The 11,850-nt window shown below is 48.2% G+C and overlaps 1 protein-coding gene across 2 annotated transcripts in view; it reads left to right on the forward strand.

Moving 5' to 3' along the window:
- The window catches only part of RASSF2 (Ras association domain family member 2), a 27,386-nt gene extending 15,560 nt beyond the window's left edge, over positions 1-11,826 (forward strand). For both annotated transcript variants that reach the window (XM_003788034.3, XM_023512233.1), the window contains exons 4-11: positions 491-642; positions 2,936-3,024; positions 4,641-4,801; positions 5,556-5,657; positions 7,557-7,608; positions 8,059-8,180; positions 9,644-9,741; positions 10,830-11,826. In XM_003788034.3, the coding sequence (XP_003788082.1) occupies positions 491-642; positions 2,936-3,024; positions 4,641-4,801; positions 5,556-5,657; positions 7,557-7,608; positions 8,059-8,180; positions 9,644-9,741; positions 10,830-10,899 (846 nt within the window). In that variant the 3' untranslated portion in view covers positions 10,900-11,826. The remainder of the gene's footprint in view (positions 1-490; positions 643-2,935; positions 3,025-4,640; positions 4,802-5,555; positions 5,658-7,556; positions 7,609-8,058; positions 8,181-9,643; positions 9,742-10,829) is intronic.
- The last annotated feature ends 24 nt before the right edge of the window (positions 11,827-11,850 follow it).

Consider the following 11,850-nt stretch of genomic DNA (forward strand, 5'->3'; position numbering starts at 1 on the left):
GCTCTTTTTAAGGCAACAGTGCATCTGGCAGGGGAACTAGGGGAAATGTTACTTTAAATCTCCTTCACCTAGTGGGTCAGATTGCTAAATAAACATTACAGCTCCAGACATCACTTCCCATAGTAGGGAGGGAGAGAAGCTAACTCAAGAATTCAGTTCTTCTGTTCGCAAAGCTGGTCTCACTTATTTTAAGAGATGTATTCTGCTGTTTTTAAAAGTCATTAGTATAAAAGCAAAAAAAGGTTTTATAATTCACACATGAATATTTAAATTTCATGGCAACTTTTGTGCTGACCTGTGAGTTCAGCTTCAGGGTCTGGGGTAGTTTGCAACAGGGAGTGTCTCAGAGCTCTGGCGTGGACTTGGGCAGCTGCCCCCATCCTGAGAATTCAGGACGCACCCAGCGAGGACCCATGAAGGAGGCTTCCCCAGCAGGGTCCTGGCTTCTGTGGGGCTTTTCTGGCTCACCTGCTGCTTGCTTTGTGGGCAGGAGGAAGACGAGTTCATCGTGGAGGGGCTGCTGAACATCTCCTGGGGCCTGCGCCGGCCCATCCGTCTGCAGATGCAGGATGACAACGAGCGCATCCGTCCCCCTCCGTCCTCTTCTTCCTGGCACTCCGGCTGTAACCTAGGGGCCCAGGGGTGAGTGAGGAGCCATGGGGCTGGCAGATGACAGAAGTCCCCGGGGGCTCTCAGCAGGTCAAAGCTGCCTTCTCCCCGCCAGCCTTCATCCTGGCTCCTGTCCCAACACTGCCACTGCTCACCCTCTTTGGACAAAGAGAGAAGGGAAAATGTTGGTTTGACGGGGCCTCCGTTCCGTCACCGCAATCACCGAGTGAGGTCACAGGGTGGAGGGGAGATACTGGGCAGAGAGGGGTTGCCCCACACCAAGGCTAGGGTGACAACATGCCTTCCCTGGTAGAGAATTCTGGAGTACCATACAGTGTTGCTAGTGGACCAGCCTGCGGATTTCTGATGGGACCCCCAGCTACCCAGCACCCCTCCGCCCCCCACTGAGCTTGCTCCTTATAGAATGTTCCCTCTCCAGGGAAATTCAGGGCTTGAACCTTCTGACCAAGGCACTGTGAGTCTTGGGGAACCTGAAAGAGGAAAAGGAATGTTAGACCCTGTCTGAGCCAGCCATGCGAGGTCGGCCAGCGGTCTGCTCCCCTCAGCCACACCCGGGTGATGGCCTGTAGTCTGGGAAGTCCCCTCCTCTGGGTCCCCACCAAAGGTCTGGGAATCTGGCCTGCTCCTCTTCATCCTCCATGGCCAAATGGGTAGCCGAGTGCACTGCGCGAGGCACACCCTTTTCTGGTCTTTTTGGGTCTTCAGTTTTCCAGATCAGGTGACCAGCCTTGTTTCATCCTGAAACTTGCTGATGCTGGTGGCCGCAGGCCAGAGCTTGGGTGGGGCATGCTGGCCTCTCAGGCAAAACCGCAGTGATGTTTTTTCTAGTTTAAATGAGAACCAAGCCCTCTCTCTTGGCCACACTGAACCTTTTGTTAAACTCCACAGCCAAATCTATCTGTACAACTGAGAGGAACCTACAGTGTACCAAACCCTGGAGCTGATCTGGTTTCACTCCAGGGGAATTTAAGAAGGAAAGTTGTTGGCCATCCCATCGGACACCGGGATGGCTGGTCAAGTTCTTTGGTTTCCTCTAACTTTGCTGGTTTCACACTCTGCTTTGCTTTCAGCACTGTCCCTGTATTTGATTTCCAATAAGCCAAACCCTTCCCACAGCCCAACCCCAAACCCTAGATGATTATGTTGCATTTCCTAAGTGAAATGGCTTCTAAAATTGCATGTGACCTGGGGCTGCTAAGGTTCCTTCACCCTGCCTACTCCTTACCCTTCCCTTCCCTCTGGCATCCAGCTGGTCTTGGTTGACCCTTAAAACCAGCAAAATGTATTGTGAGAGCTTTTAAGAATGGTAAATGATGTCATCCAGATGCTAGCTACAATAAAATGAATGCCTGGGCCACTGTGTTAAGAAGGATACTGAGGCCAGTTTCTGCTTTAGCAAGAAAGAGGGCTTTGGACCAGGGAGTGGGGGTGTCAAATGTTCACCATTTCTGAGAGGCTCTGTCCAGATCCATTCTGGGACTCTGAGTTATAGTAGGAAGTTCTTTTAACTTTTCAGTTTTAATTGTCTTTTCTTAAAACTACTATCCCTGGAACACGAATCCTGTCTCTACTGGCTTCCAGGGCGGCCATGCTCTTCTCACCATAGGAAGGTTCTAATTCAACTCTACGGCCAAATTCTCTGTTGACTTTGGATGTTTTTCTCTGTGCTACTCCCATTGTTCTTTTTCACCTAGAGACGTTATTTGCCAGTTATCATGGCAAACCCAGGTCTCAGCTTGGACTGTCTACATGTGGCCCTTTCTCCAGGTTGGCCAAGGACTCTGTCCTTTCAGCCCTGAGAACACTGTCATTAACACCACTTCCAAAGCTGCCACAATCCCTGTAGCCATCAAATATTACTTTTCATCCCTTTTAGATGCCAGAAGCAATTTATGAGTTATTCCTCCGGCAGAGATGGCTCTGAACTGGAATCCTGTCGGGCCAAACAAATGGCCATTATTAAGGTTTTCCAAATAGCCCATACGTGCTTGGAAAGTCAGTGTGTGCAACACATGGGTTTTGTTCTTTGCTGTTCTTCATCCTGGCTTTGATGAATTGGGTGCTTTCATTGCTGCAGATGCTGAGAAAGAACATCTCTCTCCAGAACCCCCCCTCCCCAGCCACGGCCTCGTGCGGAGGATGCTCAGGGCAGTCCACATCCACCCTTCCTTTCCCCATGAGTTCTGGTACCCCGCCGGGCACAAGCAAAGCACCTCCCTCGCAGGGGTGGAGTTGGGTGGGAATGGGAATGTGTCCTGCAGGGAATAAACCCTTCTCCTTTTTGTTTGTCTTCTGTCCCCTGCAGCACCACCCTGAAGCCCCTCACGGCACCCAACATTCAGATCTCAGAGGTGGATACACCGCCCCAGAGCGACCAGACGCTGAGCCCCACAGGTATGAGCCTGGTGGAAGGATCCTCGGGTTGGGGGCCAACTGCATGAAGACCGTTGTGACAGCTACGAAAACTGTTATTTATTTTTGAAAATATAAAATTGACATGGTTCAAGATTCTAAAGGTGTTATAAGGAAAGGATTGAAATTTACCCACCTCATCTGTCCACTTGGAAGCCACCCAAGAACATCCTTCCCCAGGGATTCCATACACATATAAGCAAATACACCCCAGCATGCTTTCATGGGCGAAGGTTTTCTTTTTTTCTCCTTTTTATACAAGTTGTAGCATCTTGCACGTGGCTGCCTTTATTTGTCAGTTTATCAGGGATTGTTCCACACAGATCTGTAAAGAACTTCCACATTCTTTACGGCTCTGTGTTATATTCCATTCTATGGACAAGTGATCATTTATGTAATCACACCCTGCTGATAGATATTTAAGGCACTTTCAGTCTTTGCTATGACAAGCAATCTTGCAGGGGGTGGCCTTACCCCTGTGTCACTGTACCTAGTTATCCATACGTCTGCAGGATTCTTTTCAAGGGGAATTTCTGGGTTTGAGAATGTATACATTTGTAATTTTGATAGATATTATCAGTTTGCAATATCTTTTTTTAACACGACATAGATTAAAATATTTTAATAAAAACAGATTAACTGACACATGCTTCACAATTTGGCTGATGTCGGTATTGAATATTAATAGACATGCAAGGATAGGAATATGTCATATTACATTTATTTATATTTATCAAGCATTTTATTTCCAATTTTTTAGTGTGGTAAAATACACATAACACAAAATTCATCGTCTTAACCATTTTTAAGTGTACAGTCATTGATATTAATACATCCGGACTATTGTGCAACCACCACCTCCATCCATCTTCCAAATCTTTTCATCTTCTAAAACAGAAATCTATATCCATTTAATAATAACTCCCTATTTCCTCCCCGCCCCTCTAGTCCCTGGCAATCACCACTTTGTCTCTTATGATTCTGACCACTCAGTACCACATATATGTGGAATCATTTAGTATTTGTCTTTTGGTGGCTGGTTTCAGTTGGCATGATGTCCTCAAGGTTCATCCTAGTATGTGTCAGAATTTGTTTGCAATATCTTGCAAGCCCTTATGTCATGCCTATCCTGTGGCAGACTACATTAACTCGCCTAGACCCTCTCAACAATCCCATGAAGTGGGTGTTATTATCCCCATTTTATAGATGAAGAAACTGAGGCACAGAGTGATTAGTGATATATGGCAATAGTGGAGCTGAGATTTGATCCCAGGGAGGCTGGGTCTGAAGTCTGTGCTCTGAACCTTTTCACTGTATCACGTCTCAATAAATTGTATATTATGTTTTTTTTTCCTTCAGCAGAAAGTTTTTTTTTTTTTTTTTTGGCTGGGGCTGGGTTTAAACCCACCACCTCCAGCATATGGGGCCAGTGCCCTACCCTTTTGAGCCACAGGCGCCGCCCAGAAAACACTATTTTTATAAAATGTGTATATATATACTTTTTGAGGCAATAGATGCTGGAGAATTCACCTGAAGAGGGAACCATGTGCAAGTTGTCCCCTGTCCAGACAGATAGATCATTCCCTCTTCCCTCTCAGATGCCAGAGGTCTGAAGCCCCTGCCGGAAGACACCCCACAGCTGATGCGCACACGCAGTGATGTTGGGGTGCGTCGCCGTGGCAATGTGAGGACACCTAGCGATCAGCGGAAAATCAGACGGCACCGCTTCTCCATCAACGGCCATTTCTACAACCATAAGGTAGAGGACAGGAGTGTGGGAGGAAGGCAAGGCCCCTTCCAGGGACCTGGTGCCTCAGGGTTACAGCCATGTGGTCTCAGACCTGGGGAGCCAAGTGTCTGCTATTGAGCTTTGGGTGGCAGGTGGGCTGCAAGCTCTGTTGGCTTCCTGAAGGAGGGGGGAGTCCAGGTCAAAGGCTCTGAGACCCTCCTGGGGGTTTCCTCTAGGGTTTTGGGTGTATTCAGGGAGCTGTATAATGCAGCCCCTGCTGTAACCCTGAAGATCCCATAAACCCACATCATCAGTCCCTGCCAGGCAAACCGACATATTCCCTTCTTCCCGCATTGGGCCTGCTGGTCTGTCCTTCCCCTGAGCGAAGGGGAGGCACCACGCCAGGCGTCGGGGCACCACCCACCTGCCTCAAGCCACGGACACCTCCTTCCCTCATGCTGCTTGGTTTACATCCTAGCCCCAGAGGCAAGTGTGGGTGGGAGAACGGTCAGAGGCCACCTTGTGTAGAAGTCCAGTGAAGGGTCTTTGTGAATGTTTTGTTTGGAGGGGACCTCACTTCCCCAGTCTGGTTCCCCCTCCTGGCCCCGCCATCTGGGGACTCGGAGAAAAGAACTGAATCAGGCAGACCCCGAGAACTGCTTTGCCAGGTTGCCAGGAGGCTTCCAGGGATTACATATTGAGCACCAATGTCACTGTGCCCTGTACTGCATCTGGGCGTTAGTACTTTGTCCTGTCTCCCTGAGCTGGACCCCTGTATTGACAGACATCGGTGTTCACGCCAGCCTATGGCTCCGTCACCAACGTCCGCATCAACAGCACCATGACCACCCCGCAGGTCCTCAAGCTGCTGCTCAACAAATTCAAGGTGAGTTTCCTTTGCTGGTTGGTCACAGATGGGGTCACATGTGTGCCTTGGGGATCCATGCAAGGGAAGAGGAGCAGCTGTGGAGAGTGTATGGTTTGGGGGGCACCTGGCAGAGGGTTTGGGTTCTTTGGACCCTCACTGCTCAAAGCAAGGTCCACTGTCCCAGCATCACGTGGGAGCTTGTTAGAAAGTCAGACTCTCAGGCCCCACTGCTGACTCGCTGCATCAGAAAGTGGCGGGGCCAGGGCACCTGCTTAACAGGCCAGCGGGGAATTCTGATGTCTGCTGAGGTCTGAGAGACATCAGCCCTCAGTTTTTCTTCTTCTTCTTCTTCTTCTTCTTCTTTTTTTTTTTTTGAGACAGAGTCTCACTTTATTGCCCTTGGTAGAGTGCTGTGGCATTACAGCTCACAGCAAACTCCAGCTCTTGAGCTGAGGCGATTCTCTTGCCTCAGCCTCCTGAGTAGCTGGGACTACAGGCATCTGCCACAAAGCTGGGCTGGGTTTTTTTTTGTTGTTGTTGTTATTGTTGTTGCAGTTTGGCTGGGGTCAGGTTCAAACCTGCCACCTTTGATATATGGGGCCAGAGCCCTACCCACTGAGCTGCAGGTACCACCCAGCCCTGGGATTCTTTGTGGATAGCTACAGAAGGGCCCCAGTTCCTGCTGACTGGTTTGGGGCTCAGTGCACAGATTGATTTCTAGGACACAGTTGGGGAACCTACTTTGAAAAACAATACTTAAATAGATGTGTAAATTACGGTGCATGTGTGCTTTTAAAGTCCTGTTACTCTATGTTTTCCATAACCTCCTTGTAACTCTTTTGGAGAGCAAGTATTTTTATTTTTACTAGGAGCCAGTGTAGCCTAGCAGCCTAAGGGTGCGTTTTCAAGGTTTCAGCTCCCACCTATCCCCTGCTAGTCAATGACTCAGACAAGTTACTTAACCTGCCTCTGCTTCTGCTTCCTCATCTGTCAAATCAGGGCAACAGGACTGTGTTCTGACGATGTCATGAGTGTTGGATGGGTTAAAACACAAAATGTGTGGAACTAGGTCTGGCAAATCACCGTACATTTTAGCCATTATTATCTGTCACAGTCATGCACGGTATAACAATGTTCTGGTCAATGCTGAGCTGAATATATGCTGGTGTCCCATAAGACTATCCTAGTGTGATTTTAATGTGCCTTTTCTGTGTTTAATATGTTTAAACATACAAATACTTGCCATTGTGTTAGGCTTGCCTATAGAATTCAGCAGAGTAACCTGAAAACAGATTTGCAGCCTCAGAGGTATAGGCTAGACCAGTAATTTTCAACTGGTGTCCTGTGAAAAAAAAATTTTTTTTTTTGGCTGTTTTTGGCCCGGGCTGGGTTTGAACCCATCACCATCAGCATATGGGGCCGGCACCCCACTCCTTCGAGCCACAGGCGCCGCGCTGCTGTGAACATTTTTAAAGATTGTTAACTAAATTATTTTTGAAAGAAGTTCAAAGCACAATAAGGATATTCTTTTCTTTACTCTTTTTTTTTGATCAACGTAATTTAAGTGTGTTGGGAAAGTTTAACAACAGGTTCAAGTGTGCCGTGAGATAAAAAACATTGTGTTAGACCGTCTGGGTTTATGTAAGCACAGCCTAGGATGTTAGCACAATGAAATCTCCTAGTGATGAATTTCTCAGAACATCTCCCCTGTCGTTAAGTGACATGTGACTGTATCATTAATAAGGTATCTGCCTGTCCCATCTCCTTATCCCTTCTGAGAGCTGTATATATATAGCTTTCCCACCAAAAGACCAAAAATCTATTTAGCTTTGCATGATATACATAGAAGCAGGAAAGGCTCAAAGTTAGGATGTTTAACTACCTGCTCTCGACAAGTGTCTTTTGTTCCTGATTCAGATTGAGAACTCAGCGGAGGAGTTTGCTTTGTACGTGGTCCACACCAGTGGTGGTAAGTCTGAAGACCACAGTGTACTTTAAGACCTCTAATTAACTCAAAATAGCAAGTTAAAAAAACTGTCTCTGCTGGCTTGTTGTTTGGGTTTTGAAAACTTCCAAATGTTCTTTGTCTCCAAGGCTGGTGGGCTTGCTGGATGAATCCACTGAAGAATGCCATATATGGTCAATAAACAAACTCTAAAACCTAACCGCCTATTAAAAAAGGAACTAGATTTTTTCAAGAGACAGATATGCCCAATTCCTCTGAAGGGTTTGAAGCACGGTAGTATTGTTGGGGGAGGGAAGTGGGAGGAGGTTCTGTTTAACAACACCGGTTGAGTAGTTCATTTACAATCTGTCTCTTAAGGTGCCTGTCCTTTTGGGCCCCTGAGTTGACCACTATTGAAGGTATAAAAGGCCTCTAGCCAAACTCAGGGCTGCTTCTGGTTGTGTGTGATTCCAGAGAAACAAAAGCTGAAGACCACCGATTACCCTCTGATTGCCCGAATCCTCCAGGGACCATGTGAGCAGGTCTCCAAAGTGTTCCTCATGGAGAAGGACCAGGTGGAGGAAGTCACCTATGATGTGAGTCTTCTTTAGCTTGGGTGGTGTACCCTCTGGACGAGGGAGATTAGTAGTGTTACCTGAAACTGGCATATAGCATAATTTTTGACCAAGGACCATGTCCTCTTTCACTGCCATTGTTCAATACCAGGTGTTCTTGAAGGCAGGTTGTGGGTGTGCCCTGTGAGAGTTGTTGGAGGAATTCATAGGCAAAAAATGACTTCCGTAGATGGAATAAATTTTGGCTCAGCGCCTGTGGCTCAAGTGGCTAAGGCGCCAGCCACATACACCTGAGCTGGCAGGTTCGAATCCAGCCCCGGCCTGCCAAACAACAATGGCGGCTGCAACCAAAAAATAGCCAGGCATTGTGGTGGGCGCCTGTGGTCCCAGCTACTTGGGAGGTGGAGGCAGAAGACTCGCTTGAGCCCAGGAGTTGGAGGTTGCTGTGAGCTGTGATGCCACAGCACTCTACCCAGGGGGACACCTTGAGGCTCTGTCTCAAAAAAGAGGAATAAATTTCTTGGGCTTTTCTAGGGTACTATAAGAGTGCTGAAAAGTGTTTGCAGACACTCTCTTAGGTTGCTAAGAAGTTGGCAGTGTATTAGTCAGCTTTTGCTGCAGTAACAAACATCTTCAAATCTTAGTAACTTACAAACAGCAAATATTTACCTTTTTGTTCCTGATTCTGTGGGCTGGTCTTGGGGCCTCTACTCTAGACTGTGGGTTGAGTTTGGATCTGCAAGGTGTGTCTCATTCAGAGGCTCAGGCTCCAGGGCATACTTCTGTGTAATATGCTCCCCACCGGGGATGGTAGAGTGCAAGAAGTCAGGCCATATCACGGAGTGCATTTGAGACCTCCACTCAGATTTGGTGTATGTCATGTCCACACACATTCCATTGGCCAAAGCAAGTTACATAGCCAAGCTCAACCTGCACAGGATGGAGAAATATACTTCTACTTTGGAGGAGGGTTGATAGAGGAACATGGGGCTTCTGGTGGAGAGGATAAGCCAGTTTTAAACTTTAACTCACCTGGGTGATACCCACAGACTCTCTGAAGCAAGTTCACATTTGGATGCCTATTTGAGCCTTGACATTCCAATTGTCACTCTGACCCAGGGTTTCTTAAATGCTCTCAGTGGAGAATAAAGAGGTTTATTAAATACAGAGTCAGTTCTTTCTCTGCATCAGTGAATCAAGAGAAAGTGCTTTCCTGTGTTTGGCACCACCTCATCATTGAATGGACAGAAGAGATGAAAAATGAGAAGTTATAGGGTGGTGTCGTGTAAATGGAGTGATCTTCATCGAAGACTCCATACCAGCTTAAAGAAGAGTGAGGATTGGCCCTGACTGTTAAGGAAATCCTGGGTTGGAGGGAAGATAGATCTCCCTAGGCTTTGTGCCTTGAGTGAGAGTGACACTGAAAGGAATTGGGATGAGGCAGGGAGGGGTGCGCACTCTAGAACTTACTTTTTTCTCCCCAGGTGGCCCAGTATATAAAGTTTGAGATGCCTGTCCTTAAAAGCTTCATTCAGAAGCTCCAAGAGGAAGAAGACCGAGAAGTAAAGAAGCTGATGCGCAAGTAAGAGTGGACCCCCGACCCCCCCACCCCCCGGGTGCCGAGGGGGTTTCCCTGTGGCCTCCACGGGAGGGGCCTTCATTCAGGAGCCTCGCGGGGCTGTGCCGAGCTGCTGTGCGGCCCGGGTCTCACGGACTTTCTTCAGGGGGCTGCCCATTGACTAATCTGGATCTCAGATGGGGAAGTGAAACTTAAGTGTGCTTGTCTCTCTGCTTCACGTGGGAGCTTCTCATTCTTTTCTTTTCTTTTTTGAGACAGAGTCTCACTTTCTTGCCCCGAGTAGAGTGTCATGGCTTCATAGCGCACAGAAACCTTGAATTCTTGGGCTCAAGTGACTCTTCTGCTTCGGTCTCCCGAGTAGCTGGGACTACAGGCACCCACCACAACACCTGGCTATTTTTAGAGATGGGGTCTCTCTCTTGCTCAAGCTGGTCTCAAACTCCTGAGTTCAGGCAATCCACCTGCCTTGGCCTCCCAGAGTGCTGGGATTACAGGCGTGAGGCACTGTGCCCAGCCATAGCTTCTCATTTCAATGTGGAACATCAAAATGTCTTTGGTCCCCTCCCCCCTTTTATGGTAAAAAGGATGCTGGTATGAAATTTCTTGGGGGTCTAGATTCAGAAATGGGGGAAGTGATTTTATCCTCGCTTCCCTCGCTTCCCTGATCAGGCTCCCAGCAGGTACATCTCCCTTTCCAGTGAGAGTCTTTGAGAGGCATTTAATGAAGGGGCTATTTACAGAGACTTGGGCAGAGTCTGGGGTAATCTCAAGAGATAGTATAGCCCCCAGGCCAGCGTCACCACCCCTTACCTAAAACTAGTCTAATTTGGACTTGGCCTCTTTATTCCCTCCTATCCTATCATGGAAATGAACACAAGCAATAAAGTGTCTAGGGCGTGGGACTGAAATGGAAGTAAAGGGTCGGACCTTCAGCTCATGCAGCTACCTGGTTTTAGCTGGCACCACCTCAGTGTCACCTGAGTGGCCAGCAGAGTCCTGAGGAGGACTGTGTGGCTGCCTGCTCTCCACCAGGGCCTGGGGAGGGCCGTGTGGCTGCCTGCTCTCCACCAGGGCCTGTTTCTTGTCCCCAGGTACACTGTCCTGCGGCTGATGATCCGGCAGAGGCTGGAAGAGATAGCAGAGACCCCAGCAACGATCTGAGCTGCAAGAATGAGGGACCCAGACACCCTAGGAGCCACCCTTGATTGACATGAGCAGACCCCCAGGAGTCTGGGCACTTTCTTTCCACAGAAATGTTTAAGTACAAACCTCTCCAGCTCCAGACAGGCCACTGTTTTGCTCCCTGGAGCAGGACGAAGAAGTCGGCAGACAACTCCCCATCCCTGGATCCCTGCTGTCTTTTCTTTCCCTTGCAAGGACTTGACTTTTGTTATAAGGAGGACCCCACGTGTGTGTGTCCATAGGTGCATGCACACACATGTCCATGTGCCTAGCTGATATTTTCACATGTAATTAACTTCCAAGAAACCAGCACTCCTGTGTTCTGGTTTTCCCTTGCTGCGCGAGGCAGGAAAACCAGAGGAGACGCTGAGCTGAGGGTTTTAAGTCAAAGAAAACCCCAAGTGCCAGGGAGCAGGCACATATGTTTAGAAGGGGCAGGGGGATCTTCACGCTTACCACTTGGGGTGTTTATGTATTAGTATAAATTCTCCCCATATACCTAGAAGGATCAGTGAATGTGAGACCCTTGGAAATTAACAGAATAACAGCCCCGTTACCCTTAGGGAAAGCCTGATGGAAAGAAAAAGATAACCCATCCGTGGGGCAGATGCAATAAGCCCACAAGTTCTTACACTGGAAACTTTGATTGTTTTACATAATGAAGATGTCTGTGATGGTCTGTGTGGACACCTGTGAAGAGTGGATTCTGCCTTCGTTCCATCCCCTGGCCACCTCTAGCAAACAGGGGAGTCTGTGTGTTTCTCTCTGCGTGCCGAGCTGCCCACCCGTTTCTTCACTATTTCCTCAAGTTGAAGGACAAGGTCTCAGGAACAAAGATCTTGCCAGTGTGCAAATGATGCTGACCAGCCAGTGTGGCCAGAGCATGGCTCTTTCTGGGGTGGTGCCCTGGAAGTTTTGGATTCGCTCCTT

The sequence above is a fragment of the Otolemur garnettii genome, unplaced genomic scaffold (assembly GCF_000181295.1).
Source record: "Otolemur garnettii isolate 467f Iridium unplaced genomic scaffold, OtoGar3 scaffold00025, whole genome shotgun sequence".
NCBI classification, from domain to species: domain Eukaryota; kingdom Metazoa; phylum Chordata; class Mammalia; order Primates; family Galagidae; genus Otolemur; species Otolemur garnettii.